The 20,211-nt window shown below is 39.6% G+C and overlaps 1 protein-coding gene across 1 annotated transcript; it reads left to right on the forward strand.

The window, feature by feature from the left end:
* Positions 1–1,878: 1,878 nt before the first annotated feature.
* hhipl2 (HHIP-like 2) lies at positions 1,879–19,637 on the forward strand. The gene is made up of 9 exons (XM_008398854.3): positions 1,879–2,363; positions 4,786–5,438; positions 7,835–7,978; positions 9,782–10,113; positions 10,259–10,385; positions 10,519–10,664; positions 10,744–10,825; positions 15,118–15,200; positions 16,834–19,637. Exons 1-9 carry the CDS (start codon positions 1,971–1,973, stop codon positions 17,352–17,354), a joined length of 2,481 nt encoding a protein of 826 aa, XP_008397076.2. The 5' UTR covers positions 1,879–1,970; the 3' UTR covers positions 17,355–19,637.
* Positions 19,638–20,211: the final 574 nt, after the last annotated feature.

Here is a 20,211-nt window from a genome sequence, read left to right on the forward strand (position 1 = left end):
ATGTTTTCACAATGGAAAACTCTTTAACTGGCATGTTGCTGAAATGTGCTGTTTAAATAAACTTGACTGATTTTCAGTTTCTTCAGTTTCTTGAGTTTTTATGCGTTTTTTCATATGCTTCTCTTCATGTGTTCAACACTTATTTTCTGTGTTATTCAAGTTGATTTTTCTTTTTTTACATTTTCCAATGCCCATAAGGTTTTACTAAGTGCTTTGTTGAAATGTCTTTGGTTTATATACAAGTAGATTTTATACCTTTACAAGTTTCTCACATCTGGATTTGGGGTGTTTTCTTCCATTCTTCTCCCAAATTCTTTAAAAGCTCAAACAGCAGGGAGCCGATTTTAGGTCTTTTCAACGTCCTGGAGCAGATCGTCAGGTAAGCCTCCACCAACCTGCCGGTCTCTATCAAAGTTCACTTATTTTTCTGATCAGGCATGAATAAATCTACATTTTTGTTTTGGATTTTCCATTTGTTTACTCACGGACATTTCAGCCAACAGAAATGTATGAAGTAATGTGGGGAAAAAAAGTAGGTCTCAAGAGAACCTGGAAACTATATTTTAAGATGCCAGCAAACAAAGTTGGAACTGTAAATTTGCAATCCATGGTGGTGCTCTTAAATATGAGAGATATGGCTTTCTGCCCAGAGTGGCCCCACCACAGGAGGGCACCACAAGCTGCAGGCATTAAAAAAAAAAAAAAAAAACAGCTGCAGGCATCAAAAGGTCTTACCAAGTATTTTAGGTTTAATGTTTAATACTAACATCTTAGTACACTTGAAAAAAGAAAAACTAGTTCACAGGTAACTTTTCAGCATGATTTATGATCTTTTAAGTCAATAATTCCTCAAAATTGATGATAAAGTGCTTGTTCCATTGACAGATTATTTCACTGACAACAAAACCATATTTCCTATATTATAAATGAAATAATCTGCCAGTGGAACTAGAACTAGATTATCAACTTAAAACAAGCCTCTACTTCTTTCTGAAAAGTTTCTTGGAAGTTCAATTTGTCTTATTTCATGATATTTGCACTAGAAACTGGACCAGAAACACCTGGTACGATTTTGTGCTTTTGCAGTTAACAGAGACGAGGTTTTTGTTGGTCGCTCTGTAATCAAAAACCTTTTTTTAGTTCTGACTAGAAACTTTCTGTGGGATTGAGTTTAAAAACGGCGTGATGGTGGATTTAGTGTTTTTACAGTGTATTTTCATGTCCATAAGAACCAAAGGGGAACACAGCTTACATATGGAAGACAGTTTAAGCCAGATGAAGCTTCATAACCACTTATCTGTTTATATCTATCAATCACCAAGGTGGGCCTTTTTTTCTTTCTTTCTTGCATGGTCTGTCACTGCTCCTACATTTTCTATCAGCAGTATTTTTTCTTGGAAGCAGCTCAAAACTGTGTAATCCACACCTGACTAGACTTTATATTCAAATACCTCCTGACATGCTGGAACAGTTTATACATTGTGCGGGCATCCAGCTCTGCCCGGAGGCGCTTTGCGACATAATTACAGTTTGTGTTGCTTTGACCCTTTTTTGTGTGTGCATGCCTCGACACCACGCGCGCGCGTGTGTGTGTGTGTGTGTGTGTGTGTGTGTGTGTGTGTGCGTGCGTGCGTGCGTGCGTGCGTGCGTGTGTTCTTGGCCCCCTTCTGGGCAATTATGGGTAAAAGCTTTGCCAACTTTTGCTGCGGTGCAGAAACCACACAAATAAGTTTGGAATAACATTAAAATATCATTAATTTTATTTGTTCACTTTTGTTTTCTGCTAATTGAACTACTAATAAGCCTGGCTGGAAACGTAATTGAAGTTTAAAAAAAAAAAACTGCCACAAGAAGTTGTGTGCATTCTTTTGAGAGCGCGTGTGCTCGCACGTGCACGACCGCGCGAGTTCGGCCGCCTATATAAACTGGCAGCCAATGGTAAAGGAGCCTCAGGGAGTCAGACGGTAACGATGACGAGGAAGCAGAGGGATGCTCTCCGACCGAGCCGTGCCGTTTGCGCGCTTTTACGCACGGAGGCAGCGGCGGCGCGTGCTTCCCCAAAGCAGGCACGCGGCGCACCAGAGATCATCTTCATCAACATCATCATCTTCACCATCATCATCATCTCAGTGATATTGTCTGCCGCCATCCAGCCGGCATCAGCTCACCCTCAGTGCCTGGACTTCGAGCCCCCTTTCAAGCCGCAGTGGCACCTGGAGTTCTGCTCCCAGTACGAGCAGTTCGGCTGCTGCGACCAGAGGACGGACAACGTGATCGCGGAGAGATACTGGGACGTGATCGAGCAGCTGGAGACGGCGGGCTACGACTTGTGCGAGGACATGCTGAAGGAGATCATGTGCCAGGTGAGCCTGCTGTACACCACCTCCACAGCTGCGGTGATTTCGCTTTCAAACGACGCTGTGATGGATTCGGATTTAATATTCTGGCGGAATTTCACAGCATGACCTCGAAGGTGAAGGTGAATAATTAATTGTTGACGCCGTGCATAATGCATAAGCTGGTGAGTCAAGAGGATGAACCGCAAAAGTATGTGAAAATGCAACATAAGCGTGAAATTTTGACACAAGGTTGCGCATTCATCATCACTGTGTTGAAGTCATGTTTGGCTTTTAAAGATGCATTGAAGGTGTTTTCTTTTTTGTACAACGTACAAAAAAATCTGACTGTTAAAAATAAGTTTGAAATTTCAAGCTCAATACAGTCAAAATGAAACATACAAGCATATACTGATCCTTTGATGTTTGCACTGCAAAAACACAAAATCTTACCAGATATTTTTAGTTTAGTTTCTAGTGCAAATATCTTAGTGCATTTTAAATAAGAAAAACTAACTTACAAGTAACTTTTCATCAAGAGATATGAGCTTATTTGAATAATTCCTTAATATTGATGAAAAAGTTCTAGTTCCATTCGTAGATTATTTCACTTATCACAACATTTTTCCCATGTCATAAGTGAAATAATTTTCCAATGGAAGAAGAACTTTATCATCAACATTAAGCAATTATTGACTTAAAACAAGCTCTTGCTGAAAGGTTACTTGAGATATTAACCTCTGAGGATTTGCAGTGTGGATTAGCTAGTTGCACGTAAATCACTGGTTTTTGTAGATTTGAAGTTCCTCCCTGTATTTTCAACCATTCTTCTTGACAGAACTGATAGAGCTCCTTTAAACTGGCTGGCTTCCCACCACAGAAAAGGCTTTAAACTGTAGTCCATAAATTTTGAACAGCGTTTATGTTGGGGAGGGTGTTCCAGATTTTTTATGTTGCCTCCTTTATCCATTCCAAAGGAAGAATAAAAAATAAAGCAGTATGTATTTGGGATTATCGTCTGTTTGGAAAAAAAAAAACCTTCAACTGGCTCAAAGTCCCACCCTTCGGACCCAAACCTTCACAGTCAGATTACAGGAAATTTGTTGTGATGTTTTAAGAACAAATCCAGCATTAACTGGACCGCCGTCCACAGCGAAGAGAGTTTAACTGAGAAGGCCCTGACCACCAAAGAAGTGCCCGCTCTATAATTTTCACCTTCAGGCGCAACTGAAACCCACAGCCTGGCTGTGTGGACGAGCCAAAAGCTGTCAGCAGGAAAGCTTTGTAGTCAGATTAACGCAAATTAAACTACTGCACCACAATGATCAGGAGTATGTTTGAATCAGTCAGGATGTCAGACATAGTGGGGGCAGCATCATGCTGAGGGTGCTCTGGAGCTGGTGGTGCTGATGCAGAGCTGGCCCAAGGCAATGCGAGGTAAGTGACTCCTTAGGCCCTCCACACCATCAGGGGGCGTACAAGAGTAAAAAATCTAGCATGATAAAAAGAAAAAAAAACAACATACATTTTGGATAACATTGAATAACAAAACTTAAATGCTATGGAAAAAGGATTTCTATATTATTTTTTAGCTAGTTTTTATTTACTTTTTAATGTAAATTTGGTGTTTATGAGCTGATGTTATTTTAAAATGGTTAACATAAACACTTAAAAACCACTCTACATATCAAAATCCAAATATTTTATTTTATTTTTAGTTTGCTTCTCCTGTATGGTTAAAATCAATAGCTATAATAACAGTGATACGGTGTAAGCTAGTTACAAATGACGCTAATGACAGCAGGTGTGTTACACACTAGCAGTAGCCTCAGCGTTCATGAACTTTACGTCATATCAACCTGAACTCAGCAGGGTGTCAAGAAAGTCACTAAATATATCTATAAAGCACTTTTCAGTGAAAATTGCATCACAAATGGCTTCACAAAGTCTAAAATACAAGAGAAATACAAGAGTCTAAAATACAAAAACATTGAAACTGGTTTTGGTAGCGCGCTCGATTTTTCTGGAGTTAGGAATGACGTCACACCTGAGCTAGGAGCAGGAGTTTCTTAAAGAGACAGAGGTTCAATTTCAAGGCAAAGTCAAATTTCTTTTAAGTCATTGATATATAAAGCATTTTTAGAACTGAAGGTGACGATTTCTTGATTGTACTATAAAACGGCACTATGTGCCTGGAAAATACATGATACAGCCCCTTTAAGAACTCTAAATTAACACATCATCCACACTGATAATTAGTTTATTTAGAACTGTAACTAACTCTTTGGAGACGTTTATGTTTTACTTATTTGACCTCAACCCCGAATAAAAGCTTAAAGGGAGTCTTTTGACATTTTCAGTGCATCGTGTTGTGTGATTCATTCGACATATTTTGTTGTTGTTGTCGTCATCTCGTCATTTCCTAAAACATCTTCCGATGAATCACCAGGAGTGTTCTCCTTACGCTGCCCACCTGTACGACGCGGAAGACCCCTACACTCCGGTCAGAGACCTGCCGGGACTCTGCTTCGGCTACTGCTCCGAGTTTCACAGCAAGTGCCGCCACGTACTCCGATATCTGACCGACAACCAGCTGCTGCTGGACACGTCCGGACGGGACATGGCCACCTTCTGCAGCCTCGTCGACCTCTCCGACCAAGACTACTGCTACCCCAGGGTCCTGAAGAGCACCGACCTCAACAGCAACCTGGGGCAAGTGGTGGAGGACCCCAAAGGGTGTCTCCAGGTGTGCCTGACAGAGGTGGCCAACAGCCTGAGGAATCCCGTGCTGATGCTGCACAGCGGCGACGACACGCACAGGATGTTCATCGCCGAACAGCTGGGCTTTGTTTGGGTGTACCTGCGCGACGGCAGCCGGCTGGAGCGGCCCTTCCTAGACATGAGCGGGGAGGTGCTGACCACTCCCTGGCTGGGGGACGAGAGGGGCTTCCTGGGCATGGCCTTCCACCCCAAGTACCGGCGCAACGGCCGCTTCTTCATCTACTACTCCATCCAGTTCTACGGCAAGGTGGACAAAATCCGAATCAGCGAGATGAAAGTGTCCGCCGGCGACATGAACGTCGCCGATCCTTACTCGGAGAGGTAAGGCGATAAAGTTTGGCCTCTGATGCGATTCCGATATATAGTTAAACAATTCATCAACTAATCACATGAACAATTAAAAGGAAAGCGATGATTTCCATTCTGATGATTAGTAATATTTTGAAAGGCAATTTTGTTTACAGAGACCTCATAATACATTTGGTTTAGGTTGTGTAGGCCTGTTAAGATAAGAAACTGAGCTGGACAATAAATTGTCCCAATAATTATTGCGATAAACAATAATATTGTTGTTGATAATATTGTTGTTTCAAGACCATTTTTAATTTCTATATTGATGACTTCACGATAATGCAAGTTTCAAAGTAAACAAGTAAACTTTAATTTTGTACAGAGCACTTCACTGGAACTGGAAGATATTTTAAGGATTAATAAAATTGAAATAAAAACCACTTACAACCTAAACCAAATGCCCTTCAAAAAATATTGATCATCAAAATGGAAATTATCAAGCTCCTTTTAATTTATCATTTGACTGATTGACTGATTGGGTATTGTGACAGGCTTAGTTTAAGTGGTTTTTATTAACATTTTATTTATAGTTCTTTGGTTGGTGTGTTTTCTTTTGCCTCTTTACAAAATTAAAGTTTATTGGTCTTTCATAGAGACAGCTTGCGTTATGCCGTTATCAATATAATACTTTGAAATGGTTTCAAAGCAACAATGTTATCGTTTATCGCAACAATTATTGGGCCAATTTAACCTCCAGCAAAATGTGCTATTGTGTATAAGTGCATACAATATAACAATATGTTGTAAAAGCTCCAAAAGCTTGCACTGACGTGTTTTATGATTTATTGTTGACGTCCCGTTGAGGCGGGGGCAGTTTCTCTGGGGCAGAATCCCCCGAAACTTAACAAATGCCAAAGAAATCTAAGATGTCATTAACTAATATTTAAACATGAGAACTATTTTATTTATTTATTTATTTATTGCAGTTATTTGGGTGATGCAACATTCTAACGCCTCAGGCATCTGTCAGCAAATAGGGCATTAGAGTTAAGTTACGCCCCGGACATGAAAGAAGCAGGAGTAAATCTTGGATGAAAGCTCGCCTGCGGGTCATATTTCATGAAGAAATATTTCTCCGTTACCACCTGGCTGGCGTGCAGGCTTAACTCGCTGCAGAGCATTCTGTGTTTTCCAGCAAATCACACGTAGCTACTTGGATTTAAAGTGTTTATGCTGCGTTTTAGTAGGAGTGTCCCCTCACCAATCCATGTCACATCACTTCTGCAGAGCATTTTCTGAAAACTCTTTTCAATATAAGACTAATTATAATCAGAAACACTTCAATAATTACTTTCTCTCTTTTTTCAGCTACGGTTTTAAAGGTGTTTTGATGTGTTAGCATGAGTTGCAATATAAACTCCTGGCAGGATTTTACAGCAGTTTGTAAAAAAATGTATTCTCCCTTGAACTTTTTTTCCCCGCATTTTGCCATTTAACAGATCAACAAAGGTGCATAATAATGCACCTCAAAGTTGCAGAGACGACGGAAAATGACACTCGTATATTGAGAAGTATTTTATAATCCGACAGGATTTAGAGGACGCAACAATCAGAGCTGTCATCTGAGCAAACACCTGGTGGAACCGAGCATCTGCTGAGCTCATTATGTGAGCTACTTCTCAGAGCAACGCTGGTAAAAAAAAAAAAAAAAAAAAAAAAGAAAGTAAAAAAAAATGTTGTTAAAAAAGTTAATAAAGGAGCCATGATGTGAAGACTTCCTGAAGGCAGTTTCAGAAAAAGGTGGAGTTTTTAAAGAGACAGAGGCCCAATTTCAAGGCCTTAATTTACAAAGTCAAATTTTTTAAAAGTTACATTTAATATATACAAAATTTTTAGAACAACTGCAGGCAACAGTTACCAGTGTTGTAGTACTCGAGATTGGTCTTGGTCTCGAGACCATTTTTTGATGGTCTCAGTCTCGCCTCGGACTCGACCGCATTTCATTTGGTCTCGGTCTTGTCTCGGTCTCCGGCGCTGAGGACTCGGCATTTTATTACAAGACCAGTCAAGACCGCAACTGTGAAAATATCACTAAGCGTACAGCATACTGTCCAGTTTATTTGTTAACATCTTTGTTTTCAGTGGATGCAAAACGCACTGATTAAAATCCAAGCAATTAGGGGTTTCTGTTACTCTTTATGGGTGTTTTTATGGGAATATGGATTTTTTAGATCAATTTTGAGAAGCAATTTTGATCATATTTCACATTTTATCGTATCATGTAGTGCGGGGCGCTGGTCTTGGTCTTGTAATCTAACAGTGGTTTTCTGCTCACTAACAATCACGATCTGGAGGCATAAACATGAACTTCTTTGGCTCCTTAGTGTGCGTGATTATGATGAACTTCATCCTTTTCTCATACGCAGAGTTATTTTAGAAATTGAGGAGCCGGCTGCAAATCACAACGGGGGTCAGCTGCTGTTTGGTCAAGACGGCTACCTGTACATCTTCACAGGAGACGGTGGGAAAGCCGGGGATCCATTTGGGAAGTACGGCAACGCACAGAACAGGTGGGAGCCTGCGGATCGCTTCACGCTTGGGAGAACATGTAGACACACAATCAAATCACTGTTGTTCATTTAGTACAAGTTCACAACAAATGTCAACACAAGGTCACAGCTCCATTTCATATCCAATCATGTGGAAAAAGTTGTCCGTCCTTAAAACATACATTTAGTCCCTCGAAACAGAAAACGGAGACTTAGAACCGATTATTCAAGCTTAACTTCTATATGTTAGAGAAAAACAAGCTACTTTGTTCTACATTTACGTGAATAATCCATAAATACAAAGTAGGCACAGGTCTGTTATTGATATCACTTCTTTTCTAAAGGTTTTTAAAAAATTAGAATGTTTATTGTGAAGTTTTTATTAAAACAAAAGAAGTAAGATACAAATAAATACCAAATCCCTTAACAATCCGAGCTGGAGAACTGGAAGATCAGCCTCCTTTTATCAACCCAGGTTTATACTGCAGTGTGAAGGAGACCAATTAGTTTCACACAGAATGTGTTACTCTATCTTTGTTACTGTTTCAAATTGTTCTGACATACCTGGAATAACCAACAGTGCATCCTGTCTGATTTTGATTTTGAAAGGCTTTAAAGAAGAATGAAAATGATGCTTGTGATAATGCATAAAATCTGCCACCTGTCTTAGATTTACACAGCTGGCCATTATTAATCCTACGAGTTTTATAATTTTTTATAATTCCAGATATGAATCTGGAATTTATATCCGGCGATTTCAGGAACTGACAGTCTGACGAATAAGGAGCTTAGTTTTTATAGAAAGCAGATATATGGTCTGAAAGAGCAATAAAATGTCGTCTTTTGTTGTGACAAAAAGTGATGAAAACCTTGAGTCAGGTTCACTTAGCGTGTCAAATCCCAACAGCATCCATTTCTTTTTCAGATATCAGGTTTCACACATCAAAATCGAATCCATCTAGGGTGTAAATCAGGGCAAATCCTCACTGATGTTGTTGGAGAACTTTAGAGAACAAACAGTCATAAAGACTGAGGAAGACGCTAGAGAGGTCACGGGTAACTACCCCAAAATGAGGTGGAAGGACGACCTCATTAGGGGGAGGCATCCAATCGGCTTCCCCAGATGGAAGAGCTGCGACAGACCAAACGTTAGCCACGATTGGTAACAATAAATCCAATACAAACGATGGATATTATATGTGCATTGGGTCAGATAAGCATTGATAATTTTTCTCAGTTTAAATGTCTAATGGTGCTGTAGAAATAAAACTCACTCCAGATGTTGGCAATCTTTGGGTCTTTTCTGTGAACTATGATCTTTCCATTTTTCAATTGGATGGGAGTTCGGTGTCAGACTAGGCCGTTCTGGCAGCTGGAGTTTCTCTGAAACCAAATGAAGAGATTCCTTGATGTTTGAAACATCGCTGGCCCGCACAGACATACACACTCTATTCATCTTCAGCTTCTTATCTAGAATGTTCTTATACATTCCTCCGTTCGTTTGTCATTGATTTATGGAAAGTTTTCCAGAATCATGAGCGCTGTACCTGCCTGAACTGTAAATATGAATAAATTTGACATTAAACATAATGAAAGTTGAAAGTGTTGCATCATTTTCAGCCTCCGTTTTTAGCATTTGCATTTGGCAGCAAGTAATGCAGTATTTTAACTCCACAGTAGAGAAAGTTATGTAGTTTTAGTAAGTGTAGGGAAAAAAATATTGGTATTGATATCGGTTATCGGCCAAATGAGTTTTAGCATATCGGATATCGACGAAAAATTCAATATTGTGCGTCCCTCCTTTTTTTTAATCTGGTTACTCAGGAGTGCTCTGTTGGGCAAAGTGCTGCGCATCGATGTGGATGGAAGCGACCCAGTCGGAAAACCGTACCGGATCCCACCTGACAATCCGTTCTCCAGAGACCCAGATGCTCGACCGGAGGTGTTTGCGTACGGCGTACGGAACATGTGGCGATGCTCGGTGGACCGCGGCGACCCGGTGAGCGGCTACGGTCGCGGCCGGATCTTCTGCGGAGACGTCGGTCAAAACCGCTACGAGGAAGTCGACATCATCGTCAAAGGGGGGAACTACGGATGGAGGGCGAAGGAGGGCTTTGAGTGCTACGACATCAAGCTGTGCCAGAACGCCTCTCTGAGTAAGTAACTCCTTCCTGTTCCCGTTAAAAGTGGAAACTAGGAGACATTTTCCGACACTTTCATCACCTGCCGTTTCTGGCGGAAGAGTTTTCCCATCCGCTAGATTTTTAGTAAAGTCTGACGTGCGTTTCTCTGCCACAACAGATGACATCCTCCCCATATTTGCATATAGCCATCATGTTGGGAAGTCTGTGACGGGGGGGTATGTGTACAGAGGATGTGAATCACCAAATCTGAATGGCCTGTACATTTTTGGAGACTTCATGACTGGGTAAGATTGTGTTAGTCTGAGCCAAATTCAGACTAAAAATAAAGGCTTTTTGCTCCTTAAGAGAAGGAATATAGACTCAGAATACACTTCCCAGTAAAATCTGTGACTTTTCTTTTTCCTTTCGTTCATTTAGTCGGCTCATGGCATTGGAGGAAAACAAAGCAGCAGGGACCTGGAAAGAGAAGAGCATATGCATGGGTAGTACAACAACCTGCTCCTTCCCTGGACTCATCAATCATCACCACAAATTCATCATCTCCTTTGCTGAAGATGAAGCAGGTTGGCTTTGCTCAGTTCCTCATTACGAGTTCCAACACTTCGTCCTCCATTCGACCATCTGTTTATGATTTCCTGTCAGGGGAGCTGTATTTTCTGGCCACTTCGTACCCCAGTGCCATGTCCCCGACTGGAACGGTGTTTAAATTCATGGACCCGTCCAGGTACGGCATCACGCACAGACCTTTTTAGATTATTATTCATTACACGTCGCATTACAGAATACAATGGCGGTGTATTAAGGACATTGTAGATAGAAAAAAAAAGAAGAAAGATGAGAAAATTTCTGCCTAGTTTAATTGGAAATTTTCTAGAAAAATCAAGAAAGTTTTAATAGTCAAAAATTTGCTCCAAAAAAAAATCTAATAATTCTGAGGCTAATCTCGGAAATTGTCTAGAAAAAATTTCAGAAAGTTTTTAATTTGAAAAGTCGAAAGTTTGCTAACCCAAAAAAAAAAACGACAAAAAATTTGAGTTTCGAAATTTTCTTTTTTTGTTTTACTTTTGAAACAAATTTAAATTTGTTTTTCTTTTTGTGCAAATTTCCAATTTGGTTGTTAAAAGTTGAATTCAATGTTAAATATTTAAAGTGGTACTTATCAAGACACGCTACTTAAGTTACTCAAACAATGTTTCTTTTACCGCATCAACGATACTCAGTGCTGCTGGAGGACATTTTGCCAGATTTGTGACTTCGTAGCGAAAGAGAGACTGTGCAATAAAATACTTCAGATATGACACCAAGCCCATTAGCTGGAGTCTGACTTTCTCGCTTTGTAAGAACCATTCATAAAGAACAAATCAAGTAGAGGCTATACAACTCAAAGTTCAGAGAAGTTATCCATCATCCATGGAAACGGATCACATGACTCCTTTGCTGCTCCCCTTCTGGCTTTTATGACCCAGAGTTCTTTGAGTCTTCGATTTCAATCTGGAGAAACAATCAGTCAGGTTCCAACACACCAAGCTGATGGATGCACTTCGCAGGACAGAGTCTTGTCAAGGACTTTTTTTGTTCCTTTTAATGTCTGCTGTAAATATCCGATTGGATTTAGATCTGGACAGAATCTTCTTTTCTTCTCTTGTAGCATTCACAGTCAGAATTGTGGATGTTCTCCATCTCACCATCTGTCTTCTTCAGATGTTGTGGCGCCGATAAGTAGCCATGTATTCCTTTCAAGCGTGCAGCGTTTTGGCTGAAAGCAAGAACTGTAAAGTGTGCAAATAGCCAAATAAAGCCGGTTTGTTAATCAGCTGCCGGTTTCCCCAACACACTGAAACGGCTCAGGTTCACTCTGTCAACACAAACACAAAGTTTGTCATTTTATACCTCTAAAACTGCTACATAAAGCATAGGGTGGTTTCTTTGTGTCTTATGCTAACATATTTCTTATTTTCTCAGGAATTTATGGTTTTTATTATTTTTTTATTCTCCACTTCTGGTTCCTGGTTTTGACTTGGGGTGTCATGCGTAACACTGAGATATTGCTTTCCTTTATTTACATTAAGATCAATTCTCTAGGTCTAAATGTTGAACATAGAGTAAAAGCTCAAAAACGCAACTTTGCTCCTCAGTCTTCATGTAAATCCAACGTGATTAAATTTTGTAGGCACTTTGTACAGACATAAAATGTCCAGTTAAGTAAAATAATATTTCATTTATGTGATCTGTTCATCTCTCCAGTAGCATTACTCTGTCACCACCAGCCTCCATGATTGACTTAAATGTGTGTAAACGAAAAACAAACATGCAGGATTCCACAATGTGATGCTGCAAACGAAATGCTCAAACTTTAGTTTGCGCGTTTAATTAAGTAATCAACACGAGTATTCTTACTTTATGTACTTTATGTGCAAAATTCAAGTCTAGAAATGCAGAAGTCCTCGCATCGGCTTATGAAGAGGACAGGCAAGACGGGGTCGTCTTTCCTCTGGAGGCCTCTTTCGCTCTGATGACCGAGTCTTTTCAAGTAAATGTCCCAACTTGAAATCAATAAAAAAAAAGAAGATAAAAAAAAAAAAACATCTGGACAGTATTGGACTTGGGGGGGAAAAAAACTGGCAACTTGCAGTTGTGATGCTTCAGGAATGTGGAGCGCTATTTGCAATGCTTTAAAATACTCCATAAAGTTTATTAAAGCAAAAAAAAAAAACTATTTTCTCTGAGGGGTGCGAAGAAAATACCGGGAAAAATCATAATCAGTCATCGCGACTAAATATTCAATATAAATATATATGTATTTGGCTCGCTCCTGCAGTTTCCGGTGTAAACTCCTTACACAGGTTTGAGCGCGGCCACGTTTCCAGCATCTGTTCAGTCGGAGTTCTGCACAGGAGCTTTTAGGATTTCTCCTCCATTTCTCCCAAACTAACTCTGGGAAAGCTGGCTCTCTGCAAAGCACCGGCACGCCTCGTCATTTCAAATATGCTGTGCAGAAAAGGAAAACGACTCTGAATGAAGTGCAACACCTTCCTCCTCGTAGGGCTAAAATGCATCATCACAAAAATAAAAAAAAGTGTGTAAATTTATACTTCCTACATGGATAATTAAAAAAAAACTCAAGAAGAAAATCTGTTATTTACACATTGTGTCAGCCACTGGATAAATCCATATATACATGAGGATGGAAAGAGTGAGGCATATTTTAATGAATAATGCTTGAAACTATAATGGTGTGAGTTGAATGCAAGACAGTTCAAAAGTCACTGGAGAGATTGGTGCAGAAATAAAAAGCTGTTATTTATTTTTGGGTGTATGTTCTGTAAAGATAGTGGTGGTTGTTGCAGGAATAGTGCATGAAAAAAAAGATAAATCTGTTTTTTTGGGGTTTTTTTTAAACAGTTTTGTGTTTGATCAGACTTGAACAGATCAGTTTTTCTTGAAGTAGAAAACCCGACCAAATCCCACCTTTATCAAGTTTATCTGACTTGTAATTATCTTTCAGTCCTGATCAGTTTTGGGTCTTTTTACTTTAGCACGTTATTGAGCTAGCGAACTTTATTGTCATTCGTACCATGTGACAGAGTTGAACGAAATTGTATTTCTTAAAGCTCAACATAAGACAAAAGACAGTGTGTGCCAACACATATGGCCACTACCAACAATAAGAAGCTCCTGTTCAATCCAGTTGTTCTGCAGTGCAGCTGCAGTAACCATTTCCAGAGGGCAGACAGTCTAACAGTGTGGGGTGAGTGAGATCTTTTATAAACTCGGTAGATCTGCTCTGGCAATGTAAATAACGTAGTTGTTGAACAGATGGGAGCGACTCTTTGAAGCGCCTTCTGTTCGGCGGTAGAGCGGCTACCAAATCAGACTGAGACGTCTCAGGTCAGCGTGCTTAGAATGGACTTCCTGTATGGAAGTGGTGAAGATGGAGACCACCAGCGTACTCGCTGTTGTGGCATTCACATTCTCCTGAAGTCAACAGTGATCTCTTGTTGGGGTATTGTTGCCACACCAGGCTTTGAGTCGGTTAACTTCCTCTCTGTTTGCGTCATCATCTTATTACCGATGAGGCGCACTGCTGTTATGTTTCATGATGTAATTCAGCTCATAATTGGCGTAGCAGTCAAAGGTCAACAAAGCCAACAGTTTCCATTAGAGCCAGATTGCGCAACTACGTGTTCAATGGAGAAAACCGCTATTGAGGGGTTTAAAACACAGCCCTGCGGAACCCCAGTGATCATGATGGCTGCGTTAAAGGTGTTTTTTTTTTTCTCCCCAAAACGTACCGTCTGGGGGTTTGCCTATGCGGAAGCCTTACAGCCAGCTACACAAAGAAACGCTGATGCTAAGTGACCCCAGGTTCTCTAAAAGGTTTTGTGGCATCATCATATTGAAAGTAGAACTAAGGTCAATAAAAAGCAACCTTGGAAAACTTATTTTCCAGATCAGCCAGAGTCAGGAAACACAGATGTCTCTGGGATCAGCACAATCTCAGGCTTCTCTGATAAAAAAATAGATAGAAATAAGGTTTGGATACAAGCGTGTAACCTTATTGTTCACTAACATTTTTTTTACTCCTTGCTGTGTTTGAGATTATTCAGGTTCAAATAATTGTTTCACAGACTTACACAGAGGAGCGAGTGGAGGAATTTGCCCTGATCTCAAAACTCTGAGTACACTGCCGACAGTGAGCAATTTAAGCACACACACTACGTAAATAGCACATAGTACACATCTATAGATGGAGGGAGAAATTACAGAGGTTGCGTGCTTTTGCTCCAGGGAACATCTGTCGGGTCTCAGAATAGAGTGAGGGTACTAATCCTGCACTTCCTGCCAGTCGAAGAACAAACGAGCTTTTTTAAGCTGAGTTGTGTGCGTTTTATGGCTTAGTTTAACAACCTAAAAGAAAAAAAAAATTATCAAATGTAGTTTGTTTTTTTTATGTTATAAATAGCAGTTATACTACTAAAAGACGACTTAATGAGTTTAACTCGTGAACTTTTGCAGGAGAGCTCCTCCAGGGAAATGCAAGGAGAAACCTCTGCCTGTCAAGGTGAAAGGGAAAAAGTTTCCATTCGTCCCCAGTGAACGTAAGTCAAACGCTCATCAACACTGAATGTCATCAGCTTTCTAATGAGATGTGAAACTGTGCTTTCTGAGAAGTTTAACCAAGATGGAGCTTATAAAGGGCAAAAAGATCACGTCTAACAATTTAGCCCTGAGGGACGCCACATGAGAGACGAGCACTTACGCATCAACCAGTTGAACTCTGACGATATGGCCTCAAGACGAGATTCAAAACCATCGCAATGTTGATCCCTTAATTACAAACAACATGATCCAAGTCTTAAAAATAAAAATAATACTGTGGTTTACCGTATCAAAAATGGCACTGAGCTCCCAGAGCACTAAGATGACAGAGTGAATAACACACAAAAATATACCATCATGTGATTTAAAAGCAGATTGTTGCATCTGAGGCTTTCCAATCCAAAGATACCTGGAGCTGAAGAAAGACAAATTTGTCCAAAACCTTGAAATCAACTTAAGTGAATAAAAATGTTGCTTTTTAAAAAAGAAAAAAAAGACTCCATAACCAGCTGGGACATGCCTCGTCTGAAGACTCATCCATACTGGTTCACACACATATTTTAGTAAATTACACCTTTCTGTAATTAGATCGTCAGTAACACCTACTTACAAGACGCGTATATGAAGCTGAAGTAAAAGTAACTATGTGTGTGTCAAAGGTCAGCTCTAAGTAGTTCCTGTCTTGCAGCAGATGACGGCCTTTGCATTTTCATTTCATATAAATACAGATTAGTTTGTCCCAAAGGCTAAAATTGACAGCCAGTTTGAGAAGAGCCAAGACCAAAGTGGACTTGGTCTTTCTTAAAACAAATCCAATCTGAAAAACATGACAGCGGTTGATCCAAAAGCCATTTGAACTGTTGTCAGCTTTGCTTTTGGTGATCATTTACACTAAATCTGATGATTTTTCACGCTGGAAATGAAGCTAGGAAGAGGTGAGCCATCAATAATCTTCCTGTGTGAAACAGAGTAAACATTCGAACAATCCTGATATAAAAGTAAATTAACTTTAATGTGAACACTTGATTCGATTTTATTCCAATTTTTAGGGTCACAATTCGATTCAGAAACCAATTTTTCTATTCAAATGGTATAAAGATTTTTAAATGATGTGACTGACAGGAGAAAAGACAATGTGAACAAATTATTGTAAGTTTTCATAAATTAAACATCAAATTCAATCAGTTTCTATTTGAAAAAAAAAAAAGTTAGTGGATAAAATTATATAACTTAAATTACCAGAATTAGGCTAGCCTAGCATTTCTTTAGTTTTTCTTAAGTAAAAAAAATATATTAAAGAGTTATTCAAAATATACTTTTACAAAAAATTAAACACATAAATAAATTTTTGAGCAGTATCGTCATAATGTACTTGTCTTTAGAAAACCGTACTCTCTCTGTTTCATTCCCTTTTACACCAAAGATGCACAGCCACATTAGGTACATTATAAAACTATTAAAAGCGGTCTCCCGTTTTTACATCAAACACGTTTAAAAAGGGAAATGCCAAATATTTCAAACTCCCCAACCCGATTTCGATTGCCAAATGTTCCATTTTTATAAGGTACAAAATATATGGCTGCAGAGTTGTTAAAAAACAAATACTCACTGCTAGCATGTGTGTCGTTCCAGAGACTGTGCTGAAGACCAACAAGAAACCGACCAGACCACCACTAAGAAAATACAAACCGGCCACCAAACCGCCGGCGATGAGCGGTCGGCACGGATCCACCACGACTGCAGCCAGCACCACAACCAAAGCCGCTGCCGCCAAGCCGGACAGGAAAACACCCACCAAGCCGGTCAGCAAGAATAAGAACAAATCGTGGCAGAAAGAGAAAAAGCTAAAGGAGAAAGAGATAAACAAGAACAGGAAGACGAAACCACCAACAAAGAAGATGGCTGCGAAACCGAAGGCGACCCAGACCGCCACAGACGGTTTAAACGGTAAGAAGCTGTCAGAGAACCTGAGGGAAAACAAGATCACCTCGAAGAGGAGTAATCCACGCATGACAACGGGACCAAACCTAAAAGCATCCAACAGGGAGCGTCTCGTCTTCAGCAACGCAACAAAGACAAACGTCAAAAGCAAAGTACAAAAGAAGTTGCCTTGGGTGAGAAGCAAGCACACAAAAAATGCCGGAACACTGTAGAAAAAAATAAAAATAAAAAGTTAGCGCATCGCTACTTTGTATATTTAAGCTTTTATGTTGTAAAAATATGCTTATTTGCTTCTCTGCCATTGGTCAAAAGGACACATAATTAGCAGATTTCAGCTTCTAAACTGCCACAACCTTCCACCTTTTCCTCAGACTGCAGAGAGTTTATGCTAAGCTAATGATTTAGGTGTTCAGTAAGTTGTGCTCAAATGTGTACGAGATGCAGGTGATGTGTGTTTACTATTTGGATAACTTTTGAATGCAGCAAACTGGATTGGATTTTATCTAAGTGTCGGTCTGTCACAGAGCAGAGGAACCTGCAGCTCCAGAACCACCAGGTAAATGATTAATCGAATTAGCTCTGATGAATCGATTTCCTAAATAATCATCAACTGAGCTAGTAATCGATTAATCGTTACCGGGAGTTTACAGGCTTAGCAAAGAACAACACGGTCAGAGCAGTAATTAAGCCAAAACTGCACAAACTAAATATACATTTTACATTTCAGATTTTCAAAAAAATCTTAAAAGCTGAGTACCTTTTGCTATTCAGTTATTTATCGGTTAATCCAAACATTATTACCGGTTCACATGTTGATGTTAGAAGAATGTTTATTAGCTGCAGATGCATCCTTTGCCACACATGATTAAGCATATGCTAAATAAAATCCTATGTTGCTGCATTTTAGGCAATAAAATGATTATTTTTATGTAAAAGAAGGAAGAAATTGAATTGTTTATTTGCATTAAGTGTATTTCTAATATAAAAAAGGCTTAAGTTCTTAAATGAAAAATTTTCAGAATGCTCCATTAATTGTCAGATGAATCAATTGAATAATCGATTATTAAAATAATTCTTAGTTGAAGCCCCGTTTTCATGGAATAGTTGCGTTACATTTCAACAACAAAACGACACCAAAAAGAAGCAGTAACATATTTTTTTTTAGATCTTTTTTCTTCCTTCCGGAAATATCAACATCCAACAGAAGAAAATATATAGACGTCATCTTTTTGCTAAAGTTCTACAGCAGATTTCCTGTATAAGATATGAAAATTGATCAGTTGTCGGCTCTCAACGAGTTTCATTTATCCGGACTCTGGACTGCGAAGGCTGCAGACATCTGGGATTTTGGGAGCATTAAACAAGCATTAAACTTGAAAACCCAATAAAATACATAAGAATTTGGCTTTAGCGTGACAATACTTTTGCAAGGTCACCGCATCTTCCAGTTTCCCAAGAATCCACAACAATCGTTCTGCGTCTGCCAGAATATCCAGCCAGTCCCTTAATGCGCAGCGGGCCGCGGTCGTACGCGGCTACGCGTGTAATTACACAGCTTCTTTTACGTTTTATTTTTATCCATTATAGAGCCATTGGTTTCTGTCGCCCGTTTGTATCTGGAGCGTATCAAAAAAAAAAAAAAACAACAAAAAAAAAAACCGGGCACGCACAGAACCCGACAATAACTACACTGAGCTCAGCATTTTTAGATCGCGGCTGATTTCACAGGCCACACAGGGGGTTAAAAATAAACATTTAAAGTGTCCGTACATGTCCGCGGTCTTCTGTAATTAGACGCCGCAGCACGGATCGTCAGCGCAGCCGCGGTGACTGTGGCTTCGCGTAACGACTGCAGTAAATTAAAAGCCATCTGACTTCCACGTGCGGCGCTTCACTCCGGGGTCGCATAAATCTCAAGCTGGAGTTTATGCTTCTGAGAAGAAACAGCTGAAGTGACATTTTTAACTCAATTTCTTTTCTTTTACCTCTTTTGTTTTTTTTCCCCCCTCTCCACCAATACTAGAAACAGAGACGTCAACAAAGGCTGCCAAACCCCAAACCCCCTTCTGCGTTGCACTTTTGAACAAAATGTTTCTAACAAAGCACCTTCCGGTCTCCAAGGTATCAAATTGGGATTTTATGTCCTAGGTTGTTTTCTCCCCCCCCACATAAATCTTTTGATGACTTTAGAATGCTGCACTATAGTTTTATTTAGAGGCATCAGGGTAAAGAGGGTTCAGTACAAATGCACATGGGAGATTTTTTCCATATACGTTCTTTTGGTCAATTGCATCAAATTACATTTTTCCCCCAATTCATAGTCATCCCACCCGTCATATGATTGAAAATAATGATAAAATGTGACTTTTTCTTTTCTCCCCCCTCCCCCAAAATGGCTGTCATTTACTGTATTTATTAATTGAGCTGCTTTGGATTTAAAGATAACATTGTCCGAGTTCATGCTACAGCAAATAAAAATTAGACACGGAGAACAATATTGTGTGTGAAACATCTTTATTTGGCTGAACATTGTTCAGAATTTTGCCTATTTATTGAAAAATATTTAAAAGAGAACAGGCGATCCAACTTAAAACACTGACTTAATTTGTTACAAGTGAATCAAAAATAAGTTTATCCAAGTAAATATTACAGTTATTGAGTTTTCATGTTAAACAAACCTAAATCGTGTTTGAGAAACTTAATTCAACTACATGAAACAACTCTTAAGGTGAATCCTTAAAAAGCACAATTGAGCATCTTTTCTTTATCAAATCAGGCAGCGTGGTCACGTGTGGTTAGCTGTGGCAAGGCGCACACATTTTTTTATTTGTACCCATTTGTGTACCCATTTCTACCTGTACACGTTTTCCTTCCACTTAACTTTCCACTAATAAGCTTGGATTGAGCACAACAAGCGTCTACACTGGTCCTCTTTGAGTAAATGACTGGCTGCTAGAAAGCTGTCAGTTTCGTGCTCTTCCCATTATTTTGCAGGCCTGCTCTGATTACTCTCATTTCCAGCGATGCTCCCGTGTAAGACGCTGCACTGCAGCTGTGAGAGTCAAACAA

Source organism: Poecilia reticulata, chromosome 22, assembly GCF_904066995.2.
Source record: "Poecilia reticulata chromosome 22, P_reticulata-male-v2, whole genome shotgun sequence".
Lineage (NCBI taxonomy): Eukaryota > Metazoa > Chordata > Actinopteri > Cyprinodontiformes > Poeciliidae > Poecilia > Poecilia reticulata.